Raw genomic sequence first — 17,597 nt, forward strand, 5'->3', positions numbered from 1 at the left:
TTAGATACACGGCTCAGCAGTCAGTATTCCACAGGAGGATTAGATACACAGGTCAGCACAGGATAGGATTAGATACACGGCTCAGCAGACAGTATCACACAGGATAGGATTAGATACACGGTTCACCAGACAGTATCACACAGGAGAGGATTAGATACACGGTTCACCAGATAGTATCACACAGGAGAGGATTAGATACACGGCTCAGCAGACACTATCACACAGGAGAGGATTAGATACACGGCTCAGCACACAGTATAGGATTAGATACACGGCTCAGCAGACCGTATCACACAGGAGAGGATTAGATACACGGCTCAGCAGACAGTATCACACAGGAGAGGATTAGATACACGGCTCAGCAGTCAGTATTCCACAGGAGGATTAGATACACGGCTCAGCACAGGATAGGATTAGATACACGGCTCAGCAGACAGTATTACACAGGAGAGGATTAGATACACGGCTCAGCAGACAGTATCACACAGGAGGATTAGATACACAGGTCAGCACAGGATAGGATTAGATACATGGCTCACCAGACAGTATCACACAGGAGAGGATTAGATACATGGCTCAGCAGTCAGTATTCCACAGGAGGATTAGATACACAGGTCAGCACAGGATAGGATTAGATACACGGCTCAGCAGACAGTATTACACAGGAGAGGATTAGATACACGGCTCAGCAGACAGTATCACACAGGAGGATTAGATACACAGGTCAGCACAGGATAGGATTAGATACACGGCTCAGCAGACAGTATCACACAGGAGAGGATTAGATACACGGCTCAACAGTCAGTATTCCACAGGATTAGATACACAGGTCAGCACAGGATAGGATTAGATACACGGTTCACCAGACAGTATCACACAGGAGAGGATTAGATACACGGTTCACCAGATAGTATCACACAGGAGAGGATTAGATACACGGCTCAGCAGACACTATCACACAGGAGAGGATTAGATACACGGCTCAGCACACAGTATAGGATTAGATACACAGCTCAGCAGACCGTATCACACAGGAGAGGATTAGATACACGGCTCAGCAGACAGTATCACACAGGATAGGATAAGATACACGGCTCAGCAGACAGTATCACACAGGAGAGGATTAGATACACGGCTCAACAGTCAGTATTCCACAGGATTAGATACACAGGTCAGCACAGGATAGGATTAGATACACGGTTCACCAGACAGTATCACACAGGAGAGGATTAGATACACGGTTCACCAGATAGTATCACACAGGAGAGGATTAGATACACGGCTCAGCACACAGTATAGGATTAGATACACGGCTCAGCAGACCGTATCACACAGGAGAGGATTAGATACACGGCTCAGCAGACAGTATCACACAGGAGAGGATTAGATACACGGCTCAGCAGACAGTATCACACAGGATAGGATAAGATACACGGCTCAGCAGACAGTATCACACAGGAGAGGATTAGATACACGGCTCAACAGTCAGTATTCCACAGGATTAGATACACAGGTCAGCACAGGATAGGATTAGATACACGGTTCACCAGACAGTATCACACAGGAGAGGATTAGATACACGGTTCACCAGATAGTATCACACAGGAGAGGATTAGATACACGGCTCAGCAGACCGTATCACACAGGAGAGGATTAGATACACGGCTCAGCAGACAGTATCACACAGGAGAGGATTAGATACACGGCTCAGCAGACAGTATAGGATTAGATACACGGCTCAGCAGACAGTATCACACAGGAGAGGATTAGATACACGGCTCAGCAGACAGTATAGGATTAGATACACGGCTCAGCAGACAGTATCACACAGGAGAGGATTAGATACACGGCTCAGCAGACAGTATCACACAGGAGAGGATTAGATACACGGCTCAGCACACAGTATAGGATTAGATATACGGCTCAGCAGACAGTATCACACAGGAGAGGATTAGATACACGGCTCAGCAGACAGTATAGGATTAGATACACGGCTCAGCAGTCACTATCACACAGGAGAGGATTAGATACACGGCTCAGCAGACAGTATCACACAGGAGAGGATTAGATACACGGCTCAGCACACAGTATTACACAGGAGAGGATTAGATACACGGCTCAGCAGACAGTATCACACAGGAGAGGATTAGATACACGGCTCAGCACACAGTATAGGATTAGATACACGGCTCAGCAGTCACTATCACACAGGTGAGGATTAGATACACGGCTCAGCAGACAGTATCACACAGGAGAGGATTAGATACACAGGTCAGCACAGGATAGGATTAGATACACGGCTCAGCAGTCACTATCACACAGGTGAGGATTAGATACACGGCTCAGCAGACAGTATCACACAGGAGAGGATTAGATACACGGCTCAGCAGACAGTATCACACAGGAGAGGATTAGATACACAGGTCAGCACAGGAGAGGATTAGATACTTGGCTCAGCACAGTATAGTGATAGATGCAGGGTCTGATGTCCTGTGAGGAGCTACAGTGAGGTCCGAGCAGCACAGAGATTCTCCCCCATCCCCCTCTGTTACCTCTCTGCAGCTCCTGATAAGAGGACATCAGACCACAGCACTTCACCCTCTCTAGTGATTCTAGAGATTACAGGCAGCAGAGGACAGGGAACGGCCGCTGAGTGTGAGAGGAGACAGCTGGAGCTGCTCCTCCAACAGCACGGCTCTACAGTGGAGCTCACAGGTACACTCCACTGTGGGCTAAAGCAAGATGGCGCCGATCTCCTGCCTCTGCTGTGATGTGGAGACAGCCCAGGGGGCGTGGCCACATCAGAGCAGAGAAGCTTATAATGGTAGCTATGGGGTCGGACGCCGACTGCTGAGTCCTATGCCCAGGGCAGCCGTATGTGAAGACTGTAAGTGTCGTGCAGCTACACTTACAGTCCTGCAAATGAAAATGGCGGCGCCCAGTGGCAGAAAAAAAAATGAATTAAAAAAAAAAACAATAAATACTATGCACTTGAAAATAACTTATGAAAATAAGGAATTAAAGAGGTTTTTTTTTTTTTTTACAATATTAAAACGCGGCACCTTCCCTTTAACAAAGGAAAGTATAAAAAAAACCCTGCTGTGGTGTTCACAATCCTCTTGCAATAGGACAAGCTGGATGGAAAAATGATAATTACTTACGGGTAATTTGATTTTCCAGAACCATGACAGCACCGTACGTGAGAGATGGCATCCGCCCCCAGGAACAGGAAACCTGTAGCAGAGATATAAGAATGGGGCGGCCCCTCTCTCCTCAGTTTGTTTCAGAGTATGGAAGATGACCGCTTTGTTAGTACACAGTTATGTATTCTATTTACATTGTACAAGTTTCTATTAGTTTTTTATCTATATATATATTTCCTTACACTTATTTACTTATATATAATAAGTTTTTTTTTTTTTTGTTTTTTTTTGTGAATCACACAACCATCACCAAGATAGGGCGGGAATTAATGCGGTGCTGTCATGGTTCTGGAAAATCAAATTACCCGTAAGTAATTATCATTTTTTCCCTTCACCATGACAGCACCGTACGTGAGAGGAAGAAATAGAAGACTCCTAGGGTGGGACAACAGCAGATAACACCTTTCTCCCAAAAGACAAGTCTGAAAGACCTAAGTCTAGTCTATAATGCCGGAAGAAGGTAGATGGTGAAGACCATACCGCTGCTTTACAAATCTGTTCCACCGAGGCACATGCCCTTTCCGCCCAGGAAGTGGCAATAGCACGCGTGGAGTGAGCCGTGACACCTTGTGGGGGAACTTGACCAGAAGAGGAATATGAAAGTGAGATAGCTGTACGCAACCACCGTGCAATAGTCGCCTTTGAGGCCTTTTTTCCCCTGTTTGTCCCCTGGAAGGTGACAAAAAGGGCCGATGACTGACGCCAAGATTTTGAGGCTTCTATGTATTGAAGCAGGCAACGTCTGACATCGAGACAATGGAAGGTTTGCTCCCCCTGGGATTTTGGTTGGGGACAAAATGAGGGAAGAATAATTTCATGGTCTCTATGAAATTTTGAATTGACCTTCGGAAGGAAGGCAGGATCGGTTTTGATAACCACTTTGTCATCGTGAAAGGTGGTGTAAGGAGGGTTCACCGACATAGCCTGTAATTCACAAGTACGACGGGCAGAAGTTAGAGCAACCAGAAGGACCGTTTTTAGGGTCAAGGATTTTATTGATATAGAATCAAGAGGCTCAAAGGGGGAAACGGTTAGAGCATTTAACACTAAATTTAAATCCCAGGGAGCCACTTTAGGTAATAATTTTGAGGGTCTGGATGTAAAAGAGGCTCGTATGAACCTATAGACCCAAGGGTGATCAGCAAGTTTATGATCAAACAGCGCACCCAGGGCAGAGACTTGCACTTTTAAGGTGCTAGTAGACAGACCCCTTTCCAACCCTTTTTGGAGAAATTCAAGAATTTCTTTTACCGGGACTTGCTGACTTGTTTCGGACAATTGTCGCCCCGAGAAATCTAGGAACTTTTGCCAGATGTTTTGGTATTTCTCTGAGGTGACCTTTTTCCTGCTGGCTAGCAACGTGGTTACCAAAGGGTTTGAGAATCCTTTTGCTAACAGAAGTCCCCTCTCAAGTTCCAGGCGGTGATGTGTAGCCTGTGTACTTGGGGATGTTGAACTGGTCCCTGGTGCAGGAGATCCGGGGCATCCGGAAAGATCCATGGGTCCGAGATAGACATGCGTCTGAGCCACGTGAACCATGCCCTTTTCGGCCAAAACGGAGCTATGAGGATCACTCGTGCCTTGTCTTCCCGAATTTTCCTGAGGACTGTCGGGATTAATGGTATTGGGGGAAACGCGTATGCTAGATGGAAGTCCCACCGATATAGAAACGCGTCTACTCCCTCCAGGTGTTCTCTTGGGTTCAGAGAATAGAACTTCTTCACCTTCCGATTTTCTTTTGTGCCGAATAGGTCTATCTCTGGAACGCCCCAGCTGGCACATATTTCGCCAAACACTCGCTGGTTCAGGGACCACTCCCCTTGACATAGCGTGTGACGGCTCAAGAAGTCGGCTACCTGATTCTCTGACCCTCTTAAGTATGTTCCGGTTAGTGAAAGAAGGTTGTTCTCGGCCCATGTAAAAAGTTCTTTGGCCTCTGCCATAAGGGATGGTGACCTTGTGCCCCCTTGGTGATTTATATAGGCTATCGTCGTGTTGTTGTCGGAGAGCATTACAACATGTCTTCCCCGAATCCTTTCTCCTATATGAAGAAGTGCCAGCCGTACTGCAGACAATTCCTTCAGATTGGAGGATGCTGAGGTCATTGGGATCCCCCATTGACCCTGTAGGACCTGATCCTCCAAGTGTGCTCCCCACCCCCATGGACTCGCATCGGTAGTAACGACTAATGGATCTTGTACTGACCATGGCACTGCGTTGCTTAAATTTTCTGTTTTCAGCCACCATTCTAGTGAGTCCTGAACTGTTGGAGATAGAAGAATCTTCCGATTTAGATTGTACGGACTCCTGTCCTGTTCGGCCAGAATCTGCCATTGTAACTCTCGTGTGTGGCTTTGTGCCCACCGAGTTGCTGGAATCGTTGCCGTCAGGACTCCTAAGAGCGACATTGCATTTCTCAGGGAGATAGTCCGTTGTAGTTGAAACAATTGTATCTTCTGCCGAATAGATTGAATTTTTCTCTGTGGGAGGACACACTCTTGCTTGACTGAATCCAATAAGATTCCGAGGAATTCTTGAGTCTGTGTTGGGACGAGTCTTGATTTTTTCAGGTTTATCATCCATCCCAATCTGGTTAGTACTTCCAGTACTCTTGCGACTGCTTTGTCGCAATTTTCTTTGCTGTTTGCTATTACCAAAAAATCGTCCAAATATGGTACCAACATTATGTCTTCTTTCCTGATGAAAGATGCCACCTCGGAAATAATTTTTGTGAATATGCGGGGCGCTATGGCTACCCCAAAGGGAAGACACTGATACTGTAGATGGACGGGGGTCTTTGCAAGGTTTACCACTAATCTTAGATATTGTTGGTGTTGGACAGCGATTGGCACATGGTAGTAAGCATCTGTGAGATCGATCACTGCCATGTAACAGTATGGGTTGAGTACTTTCACTGCGGTTTTTAAGGTCTCCATCTTGAATTTTTCTATTTGAATATAATGGTTCAGGGCCTTCAGGTTGAATATTACCCTCAGCGAGCCGTCTGGTTTTGGTGTTAAAAATAAGGTGCTGTAGAACCCTTTCCCTATCTCCTGATGAGGTACTTTTATTAATACCTCTTTTTGGATGAGGAGATGAATTTCTCTCTCTAGTGTGGCCTGATTTTTCCCCGCCACTTGGGTCATTTTTACCCGATTTGGTGGGAGGATGGAGAACTTGAGTTTTAGACCCTCTGACAATAAGTTGGTTACCCATTGAGAAGCCGGCAGTGCTGCCCAGTGATGGACAAACCGCCGGAGTCTTCCCCCCACCGGAAAGCTGGCGTCATTGAGGTCTGGGATCAGACTTGGGAGGAGGCTTGTTGTAAAGAAATCCTTTTTCTTTCCGGTCTCCCCAAGGTCTGCCTCGACTAGACCTGTCATTTGATCGGCCGCGGGTTCCTCTATATCCAGATCCACGAAAGGACAAACGAGAGGTTTCCCACCGGCGTCTGGGAAAGGAAGGAGGTGGAAACCGCTTTTTCTTGTCCGACGCTTTCTCAAGGATCTCGTCCAGAGCCTTGCCAAAAAGGTATTGCCCTTCACAGGGTACTCCGCAGAGTTTGACCTTCGACTGAAAGTCAGCTGTCCAATTCTTCAGCCACAATGCTCTACGTCCTGAATTGGATAAAGCACATGCACGTGCGGCACTCCTCACGGAGTCTATTGAGGCATCCGCCAGGAACCTCACGGCGCCCTGAAGAGAGGGCAATGCTTCCAGTAGTCTCTCTCTCGGGCATTTGTTTCTGATTTGGTCACTTAACTCCTCCAACCACTTGACCATAGCCCGTGCCGTGCAAGTGGCAGCAACCCCGGGTTTAAATGGCCATGTTGCTGCTTCCCAGGCCGACTTTAGAAAAGCATCTGCTTTTTTGTCGAGGGGGTCTTTTAGGGCTCCCATGTCCTCAAATGGTAAAGCAACCCCCTTAGAGGTGCTGGCGATGGCTGCATCTAACTTAGGCGCCTTATCCCACTTCTCACAGACCTCCTCGTTAAAGGGGTATTTGCGTTTCAAAGCCTGAGGGATGGACATCTTTTTATTAGGCTTTTTCCACTCCCGTTTTATTAAATTGACTATGTTATCATGGAAGGGAAAAAATTTCTTCTTTTTCTCCTCCAAATTACTAAACATAGTATCTTGGACTGTCCGCGGTTCCTTAGGAGTCTCTACTCCCATAGTCGTTCTGACTAGTTTGAGCAGCTTTCCAATATCTTCTGATTGAAAATAAGGGTGACCATACTCCTCATCTGAGGAGTCTAAATCTGAGGCATCAGAGGGGGTTAAGGCTCCCGGCTCTTCCCCTGAATCTACGTCCGACCCTTGCTCACTTGTTGGGGGAGGGGGGGTTCCCTTTGTGTGATGTTTCAGCTGCTCCTTAACCGTGGACTTAACTTCCTCTCGTATAATCGATTTAATATTTTGTAATAAGGAAGATGATTCCTCCGCAACTGTTTTATCGATACAGGGCTGGCAGATTTTCTTGCTGTATAGCTTGGGGAGAGTGTCCTTACATAGTGGACAGGCCCTATTTTTCTGTTTGGAAGTGGTTTTCTTTCCCTAAAAAACACAGTGTAGAGGGTATCAGTGTGTGGTTTGCCTTACAAAGGCACTCACCCCTCCAGGACCCCAGATACCGCGGTAGCGTGAGTCTCCTCAGACATTCTGGGCGCAGGCATCAGCAGCGTCTCTGGATCCATCGCTGGTTCGGTCATCTTCAGGCAATTGCTTGAAGTGTAGAACCAGCGATCCCTCTTGCCGCTTCTATTATATATAGTAGAAGGAGCGGTGTGCACGCCTCTGGAGCAGCTTCCATCCGGAAGTGTCCAGCACACCGGCTCCTTTCGGCGTGTGACGCTACTTCCGGCGCGACCGGAAGTCGTCCTCCTTCACTTCGGCGGCCGGCGTCAGTGAAGGACACGCCCCCCGGACCTGCCTCCTGCCCAGAGCGGTCGCCGGGGAGTCCGGCGAGGGGAGAAAACAGGCGCGCACAGAAGCCCCTTCACCCGGGCAGCACCGCACGCAGCGCCGCCGAGCATGGCTGCCCCCCCGCGGACCTCGGCCTCCGGACCGGACTCATCAGAGGGGGTATCCCTCCGGAGGTAGGAGCTCTGCAACAGGCGTCCACCTGCAGGAACAGGAAACCAAACTGAGGAGAGAGGGGCCGCCCCATTCTTATATCTCTGCTACAGGTTTCCTGTTCCTGGGGGCGGATGCCATCTCTCACGTACGGTGCTGTCATGGTGAAGGGAAAAAACAAGTGCTAGTAATAGTCCAAAAGTAATACGAATGAACAAATATCTACTAACCATGCCAAAGGAGTTGAAAAGAAAAGTCTTGGGTGAGGAAAAGAAGGGCTCAATTCTGGGTTTACTAGTAGAGGGATATAGTGAGCGCCATGTTGCCTCCATCCTTAAAATTTCTAAGACAGTAGTCTATTACAACAAGGTCAAGCAGCAGACATTGGGGGCAACAAAGATACAGACTGGCAGAGGGTGAAAACGACTCTCCACTGACCGGGATGACCATCATCTCATTCGAATGTCACTGAGCAACCGCAGGATGACATCAAGTGACCTACAAAAGGAATGGCAAATGGCAGGTGGGGTGAAGTGCATGGCAAGAACAGTTCACAGCAGTCTCCTAGAGGCAGGGCTCAAGTCAATTAAAGATATAAAAAAGCCATTCATCAATGAGAAGCAAAAGAGAGCTAAGCTGAAGTTTGCCAAAGACGATAAGGATTGGACCATAGAGGATTGGAGTAAGGTAATCTTCTCTGATGAATCTAATTTTCAGCTTTGCCCAGCATCTGGTCGTCTAATGGTTAGATGGAGATCTGGAGAGGCGTACAAGCCACAGTGTCTTGCACCCACTGTGAAATTTGGTGGAGGATTGGTGATGTATGAATCAGGCCGAATGCAAGGTTATTCTGGAAAAACAGTTGATTCCTTCTGCTCAGGTAATGTTCCCAACTCTGAGGTGAGGACTGTTTTTTTCCAGCAGGACAATGCACCATGTCACACAGCTAGGTCAATCAATGTGTGGAGGAAGGACCACCATATCAAATCCCTGTCATGGCCAGCCCAATCTCCAGACCTGAACCCCATTGAAAACCTTTGGAATGTAATCAAGAGGATGATGGATTGTCACAAGCCATCAAAGAAAGAAGAACTGCTTAAATTTTTGCACCAGAAGCAGTGTGAAAGACTGGTGGAACGCATGCCAAGACGCATGAAAGCTGTGATAAAAAATCATGGTTATTCCACAAAATATTGATTTCTGAACTCTTCCAGAGTTAAAACATTGGTATTGTTGTTGCTAAATGATCATGAACTTGTTTTCTTAGCATTATTTGAGGTCTGAAAGCACTGCATTTTTTTTGTTATTTTGACCATTTCTCATTTTCTGAAAATAAATACAAAATTTAGTGCTTGGAAATTTGAAGACATGTTGTCAGTAGTTTATAGAATAAAAGTGCAATTTACATTTTACTCAAAAATATACCTATAAAGAGAAGAATCAGACAAACTGAAAATGCAGTGGTCTCTTAATTTTTGCAAGAGCTGTATATATATATATACACCATGTTCCAAATTATTATACAAATTGTATTTAAGTGTCATAAAGATTTAATTGTTTTGTTTTTCAAATAAAATCGTGGATGGTATTGTGTCTCAGGGCTCAATGGATTACTGAAATCAATCTTAAACACATGTGATAATTAGTTTAACAGGTGATTCTAATTAAAGAAAATCTACTTAAAAATGATGTTCCACATTATTAAGCTGGCCACAGGTTTAAAGCAATATGGGAAATAAAAAGGATCTCTCTGCTGCTGAAAAGTGTTAAATAGTGCAATACCTTGGACAAGCTATGAAAGCATTAGATATTTCACAAAAACGTAAGAGTGATCATCATACTGTGAAGAGATTTGTGACTGAAACGGAGCACAGACAGAGTTCATGCAGATAAAGGCATAATGAGGAAGGTTTCTGCCAGACAAATTCAATGTATTAAGAGAGCAGCTGCCACAATACCATTGCAAAGCAGCAAACAGTTATTTGAAGCTGCTGGTGCCTCTGGAGTCCCTCGAACCTCAAGGTGTAGGATCAGTCAAAGGCTTGCTGTGGTGCATAAATCTACTATTCGGTCACCCCTAAACAGTGTTCACAAGCAGAATCGGTTACAGTGGGCCCAGACATACATGAAAACTTATTTTCAAACAATCTTGTTAACTGATGAGTGTCGAGCAACCCTGGATGGTCCAGATGGATGGAGTAGTGGATGGTTGGTGGATGGCCACCATGTTCCAACAAGGATGCGACATCAGCAAGGAAGTGGAGGAGTCACGTTTTGGGCCGGAATCATGGGTAAATAGCTGGTATGGCCCTTTAAGGTTCCTGAAAGTGTGAAAATGACATCTGCAAAGTATATAGAGTTTCTGACTGACAACTTTCAACCATGGTATAAAAAGCAGAAACATGCCTCCAGGATCAAAATCATCTTCATGCATGATAATGCACCATCTTATGCTGCAAAGAATACCTCTGAGTCATTGGCTGCTATGGGCTTAAACGGAGATAAACTCATGGGGTGGTCACCATCTTCCCCTGACCTCAACCCTATAGAGAACCTTTGAGTATCAACAAGCAACAGATCTATGAGGGTGGGAGGCAGTTCCCATCAAAACAGCAGCTCTGGGGGGCTATTCTGACTTCATGCAAGAAATAAAAGCAGAAACACTTCAAAAACTCATAAGTTTAATGGATACAAAAATTGTGAAGGTGATATCAAAGAAGGGTTCCTATGTTAACATGTAGCTTGGCCTGTTAGGATGTTTTGGAGTTAAATAGCTTTTTTGTTCAGTGAATGTGACCTCCTAATGCTGCAAATTCCACAAATGAGCATTTACAGTTCTTTGAAGAATATCAAATGTTTAGAAATTCTACTGTGCCTAATTATTTGGAACAGTGCATTTTGAGTTTTTATTCAATTTGGAGATTATACTCTCATAATTGGGAGGTTTCTTCAATAAAAGTCGATGCATACTCTAACGGGTGATGACTTTTGTTAGACTGACTGTCATTTGCACCGACCATCTAGGAAAATCTGAGAAAAATGTAATTTGCATAATAATTTGGAACATGGTGTATATACAGTACAGACCAAAAGTTTGAACACACCTTCTCATTTAAAGATTTTTCTGTATTTTCATGACTATGAAAATTGTACATTCACACTGAAGGCATCAAAACTATGAATTAACACATAGGGAATTATACACTTAACAAAAAAGTGTGAAACAGCTGAAAATATGTCTTATATTCTAGGTTCTTCAAAGTAGCCACCTTTTGCTTTGATGACTGCTTTGCACACTCTTGGCATTCTCTTGATGAGCTTCAAGAGGTAGTCACCGGGAATGGTTTTCACTTCACAGGTGTGCCCTGTCAGGTTTAATAAGTGGGATTTCTTGCCTTTTAAATGGTGTTGGGACCATCAGTTGTGTTGTGCAGAAGTCTGGTGGATACACAGCGGTTAGTCCTACTGAATAGACTGTTAGAATTTGTATTGTGGGAAGAAAAAAGCAGCTAAGTAAAGAAAAACGAGTGGCCAATATTACTTTAAGAAATGAAGGTCAGTCAGTCCGAAAAATTGGGAAAACTTTGAAAGTGTCCCCAAGTGCAGTGGCAAAAACCATCAAGCGCTACAAACAAACTGGCTCACATGAGGACCGCCCCAGGAAAGGAAGACCAAGAGTCACCTCTGCTTCTGAGGATAAGTTTATCTGAGTCACCAGCCTCAGAAATCACAGGTTAACAGCAGCTCAGATTAGAGACCAGGTCAATGCCACACAGAGTTCTAGCAGCAGACACATCTCTACAACAACTGTTAAGAGGAGACTTTGTGCAGCAGGCCTTCATGGTAAAATAGCTGCTAGGAAACCACTGCTAAGGACAGGCAACAAGCAGAAGAAACTTGTTTGGGCTAAAGAACACAAGGAATGGACATTAGACCAGTGGAGATCTGTGCTTTGGTCCGATGAGTCCAAATTTGAGATCTTTGGTTTCAACCACTGTGTCTTTGTGCGATGCAGAAAAGGTGAACGGATGTACTCTACATGCCTGGTTCCCACCGTGAAGCATGTAGGAGGTGTGGTGGTGCTTTGCTGGTGACACTGTTGGGGATTTATTCAAAATTGAAGGCATACTGAACCAGCATGGCTACCACAGCATCTTTCAGCAGCATGCTATTCCATGCGGTTTGCATTTAGTTGGATCATCATTTATTTTTCAACAGGACAACGACCCCAAACACACCTCCAGGCAGTGTAAGAGCTATTTGACCAAGAAGGAGGTGATGGGGTGCTACACCAGATGACCTGGCCTCCACAGTCACCAGACCTGAACCCAATCGAGATGGTTTGGGGTGAGCTGGACCGCAGAGTGAAGGCAAAAGGGCCAACAATTGCTAAGCATCTCTGGAAACTCCTTCAAGATTGTTGGAAGACCCTTCCAGGTGACTACCTTTTGAAACTCATCAAGAGAATGCCAAGAGTGTGCAAAGCAGTCATCAAAGCAAAAAGGTGGCTACTTTGAAGAACCTAGAATATAAGAGATAATTTCAGTTGTTTCACACTTTTTTGTTAAGTATATAATTCCACGTGTTAATTCATAGTTTTGATGCCTTCAGTGTGAATGTCCAATTTTCAGTCATGAATAGTGTTGAGCATTCCGATACCGCAAGTATCGGGTATCGGTCGATATTTGCAGTATCGGAATTCCGATACCAAGTTCCGATATTTTTGTGATATCGGGAATCGGTATCGGAATTAAGATTAATGTGTAAAATAAAGAATAAAAATAAAAAATATTGATATACTTACCCTCTGACACGACCAATCACAAGCCGCGACGTCATCGAAGGCCCTTTACGCGCTCATTCTTCGTAACGAAAGCAAGGCGGTTGCAGCGGTGACGACCAGGGTGCATCAGAGGGTAAGTATATCAATATTTTTTATTTTTAATCTTTATTTTACACATGAATATGGATCCCAGGGCCTGAAGGAGAGTTTCCTCTCCTTCAGACCCTGGGATCCATTACAGGATACCTTCTGATATTTATGTCCCATTGACTTGTATTGGTATCGGATATCAGTATCGGCGATATCCGATATTTTTCGGATATCGGCCGATACCATCCGATACCTATACTTTCAAATATCGGACGGTATCGCTCAACACTAGTCATGAAAATACAGAAAAATCTGTAAATGAGAAGGTGTGTCCAAACTTTTGGTCTGTACTGTATATATACGCATACAGAGTTAATTGCAATGCAATTTTGGAAGTTAGAAAGATTTGGTTCAATGCATTGCACAAAAAATAAAATCACTAATGACAAATTTAATGTACATTACAATCAGATATACCTCAAGAAAGAATAATATACGATGTCATCACATCGGCCTCCACACCAGACCACACAAAATTTTAGAGTTCTCTCAATTTTCTTTGGATATATGCTTGGTTGCTATGTGCAACTACTCCTCTTTTTGTCTTTCACGCCTTTTTGTAACTCTCCCATATTTTTTATGTTTTAATGAGTATCTTGATAATAATGTACTGCAATTAAACTGCTTTCTGTTTAAATGTCATACTTTAAATGGTGCTGAAATTACTTTACTGAATCATTTTTCATTTTCTATTTTGAATTATTCTGGTTTTCTTCAGGAGCTGAACTGTAACTACAGCTGTCATCTAAGCTCCAGCAATGTAGTGGTCTTTGGAATAACAAAGTTAGCTGTATAAATAAATATAAAAGATGATATAACGCACTATGAAGTAAAGGTATCTATTGAGTTATGCACAACAATGAGATATCATACATTGATTTCCCTTTCACAACATCATACTTAAGGTAACTGCAATTGGAAATAAATGTATTTTTTGGCCTTAATTCCTGGAATATATTAAAAAGAAATTTATCAAGAGGAATACATTTTTGAAAAATAAACAGGTACATATTGTACACAATAATGTGCAATTTCATTGTCCTCAATAAACATAAAAAGGTATTAAATTGTAGAGTAACAGAAAAGTACATGGTCCAATACACCAGATTTCTATTAGTCAGTACTAATTAACTTTAGTACCTGAAAAATAGCAATTATTATTAACAATTATACAATTACGGTAGTTGGACTATTTTTGTTTTTTTGCAGGTTGTAATTTTAAATGACACTGTTTACTGCACTGATCAATGTATTGGAATATTTGAAAAATGAAATCCGTGTGCTGTGAAATAGCGCAATAATATGCAATTGTGCAATTGGAATTTTGCTTTTACGGAATTGGAAGTACCCGAAAGATGACGAGGCAACATAATTCCCCAATCATCGATGCCAAACTTGTATCATTTTGTATTATTTAAAGGTGGAAATAAATAAATAATTTGCAACAAAAAAATATTTGCTTGGGTTGTTAGCTCTCTAGATTCATAACATTTTCAGTATTTCTCCATCAATTGAGCAGTGTGTTTATTGTGTGATGTGAATCATTTTGACATCTTTATTTATTAAATTTTGGGATAAATGCAACATTTTAATCTTTTCTTATAGCATTTTGTACTGTGTTATAGCCACAATAATTCCACAATTTTATTTCGATTTTTTCACTTTACAGCCTTTAATGATCGGGTTAATTAGCTTTATATTTTGAGAGATCTGATTTTTGTCAGATGGAGTGATACCACATATATCTATTTAATTATTCTATATCTTCATTTTTAATGCAATAAGAGGGAAGTGATTTAATTTTTTATCATGTGGGGATACGCTACCTGAGTGTGTTGGGGAACACTCGCTTAGCAGCAGGATAAACACTTCAGGCACGATATCTCACACATAACAGTCTTATTTCGTTTATTACACATCATAAACCACATGACGTACAGTCCATTGCGTTACATTTCATGAACTTATCACGACCCCCGGTCCGTTCATGCAGCCGAAAGGCTACTCTGTTGTATATTACAATTCTCCCCTTCCGGGGTTACCTTTCAGGAGTCCATTGCTCAGGCTGACTTCATGTCAGACCCAGGTCCTCAACACAGACTGTCCAGGTCCACAGTCTCTAGGTGCTTCCAGGGCGACTCCACTCCTAGGAGCCTCCAACAACGACCGTCCAAGACGTACAGCACACAGGCCAGTCTGTAGCGTCCAGCCAGGACACATGGAAGTCTGTCCACAGTTGCAGACTCCAAAACACTCACACCATGTGCTACACACACCTCCTTTACATAGGTGTAACCACACCCAGGTACCTGTCACATGGCTAGTCAGGTGAGCGTGACATCACCACAGGTCCTTCAACACAAAACCAACTTACGTGTTCAGACACGCCTCTTTGGGTGGGTTTGTAGGTGACTAGACCCACCCATCTCTCCAATCACCTGGAAGCCTTCCCAATGTAAACAAATCCCTCAGCAGAAGATCTGCTTGAGCAAAACATACCCAGGCTTCCATCACAGGGCCACCCACCTCTGCGATACATACCGCCCATTAATAACACTACCAGTCATTGTTTCATCACAAGCATGCCTCCAAGTGCATCTTGAAGTGCACACACAGCGCCCCCTGGCTGCAACCTTGGTCACTGCACCACAATCATTTTAAAAATAAAAAAAAAACGTTAATCTTTTAGACCCCCTTAGGCTAGTTTCACACTAGCATTTCCCTGATGTGCGGCGGGCTGCGGACTTCCTCCGTGAAGCCCCGCCCTCAGCCGCACCTCCGCTGCTAGCTCTGCCTACATCTGCATGCGGCCCGCATGCGGCCTGCGTACCTATATTTAATATTAGGTATGCAGGTCGTGCGGCTGTATGCGGATGGTGCCGCATGCGTCGTTTTGACGATGCGGTGAGCAGCGGAGATGCAGCCATGTAGCATTTTTTTTTCCGCGTCGTCAAAACGATGCATGCGGCACCATCTGCATACAGCCGCACAACCTGCGTACCTAATGTTAAATATAGGTATGCAGGCCGCATGCGTGCCTCATGCAGATGTAGGCGGAGCTAGCAGTGGAGGTGCGGCTGAGGGCGGGGCTTCACAGAGGAAGTCCGCAGCCCGCTGCACATCAGGGAAACGCTAGTGTGAAACTAGCCTTAGTCTGATCGCTTGAAATATATACTGCAATACTGCAGTATTGCAGCATTTAGTAAAAATCACAGTTTCCTATAATCCTAGCTACAGTTTGGTTTTCAAAAGAGCACTGCCATGACTTGTCTAGGGGTCTTCCATAGTTTTTGCAGGACCGATAGGCACATGGAACATTGTGCCTCCCAGGTCATGCACAATAAATGCATCTGTCAGAGATTGACAGTGGCATTTAAGCGATTTACTTTTGTGAGCAGAGCTCAACTTCAAGCATGGCATTTAGAAGCATATCCTGGTTGCACAGCATAGCAATTGTCTGATGATACAAGTTTAATTTGCGAGCTTGCATCAAAAAAGAAAACCTGGAATTGTATTTACATGTTAAGACTAGTGTTGAGCGATACCGTCCGATACTTGAAAGTATCGGTATCGGATAGTATTGGCCGATACCCGAAAAATATCGGATATCGCCGATACCGATATCCGATACCAATACAAGTCAATGGGACACCAAGTATCGGAAGGTATCCTGATGGTTCCCAGGGTCTGAAGGAGAGGAAACTCTCCTTCAGGCCCTGGGATCCATATTAATGTGTAAAATAAAGAATTAAAATAAAAAATATTGATATATTCACCTGTCCGGCGGCCCCTGGACATCACGCTGGTAACCGGCAGGCTTCTTTGTTTAAAATGCGCACGTTTAGGACCTGAGGAATGACGTCCCGGCTTCTGATTGGTCGCGTGCCGCCCATGTGACCGCCACGCGACCAATCAGAAGCCGTGATGTCATTCGCAGGCCCTCAATTCCTAGAATTAGGAGTTTAGTGAATGATATCGGATCTCGTTATTGGAATTCCGATACCGCAAGTATCGGCCGATACCCGATACTTGCGGTATCGGAATGCTCAACACTAGTTAAGACTTATGTGGGATGTAGATGAAATTAAATATCAAATGAACTTTCACTCTTTACCAGTTTTCTTATTGTTTTACCATGGGAAATGGGTCGTGTAGCACCTCATCAATGGCAGCACAGATTTCTTCGGTCCGTTGTCTAAGTAATGCAGGGGAACACATCTACAAACAAAGAAAAATTAGTAGCTAAAACAGGACTGCCATCAGTAAAATAAATTAAGATAGGTTGATAATACTGTACCTCAGCATGTGTATCTATTTTGTCTTCGTCTTCACAAGTTCCTGCATTTTTTTCATCAATTGCCTTAATAAAAACAATTTTTCATTAT

At 44.0% G+C, this 17,597-nt stretch overlaps 1 protein-coding gene across 2 annotated transcripts in view; it reads right to left on the bottom strand.

Moving 5' to 3' along the window:
• The window catches only part of MLIP (muscular LMNA interacting protein), a 407,499-nt gene that overhangs the window by 150,995 nt on the left and 238,907 nt on the right, over positions 1-17,597 (bottom strand). For both annotated transcript variants that reach the window (XM_069726767.1, XM_069726768.1), the window contains 2 exons: positions 17,510-17,572; positions 17,347-17,430 (listed from right to left, as the gene is read on the bottom strand). In XM_069726767.1, the coding sequence (XP_069582868.1) occupies positions 17,347-17,430; positions 17,510-17,572 (147 nt within the window). The remainder of the gene's footprint in view (positions 1-17,346; positions 17,431-17,509; positions 17,573-17,597) is intronic.

This window comes from Ranitomeya imitator, chromosome 5 (assembly GCF_032444005.1).
Source record: "Ranitomeya imitator isolate aRanImi1 chromosome 5, aRanImi1.pri, whole genome shotgun sequence".
NCBI lineage: Eukaryota > Metazoa > Chordata > Amphibia > Anura > Dendrobatidae > Ranitomeya > Ranitomeya imitator.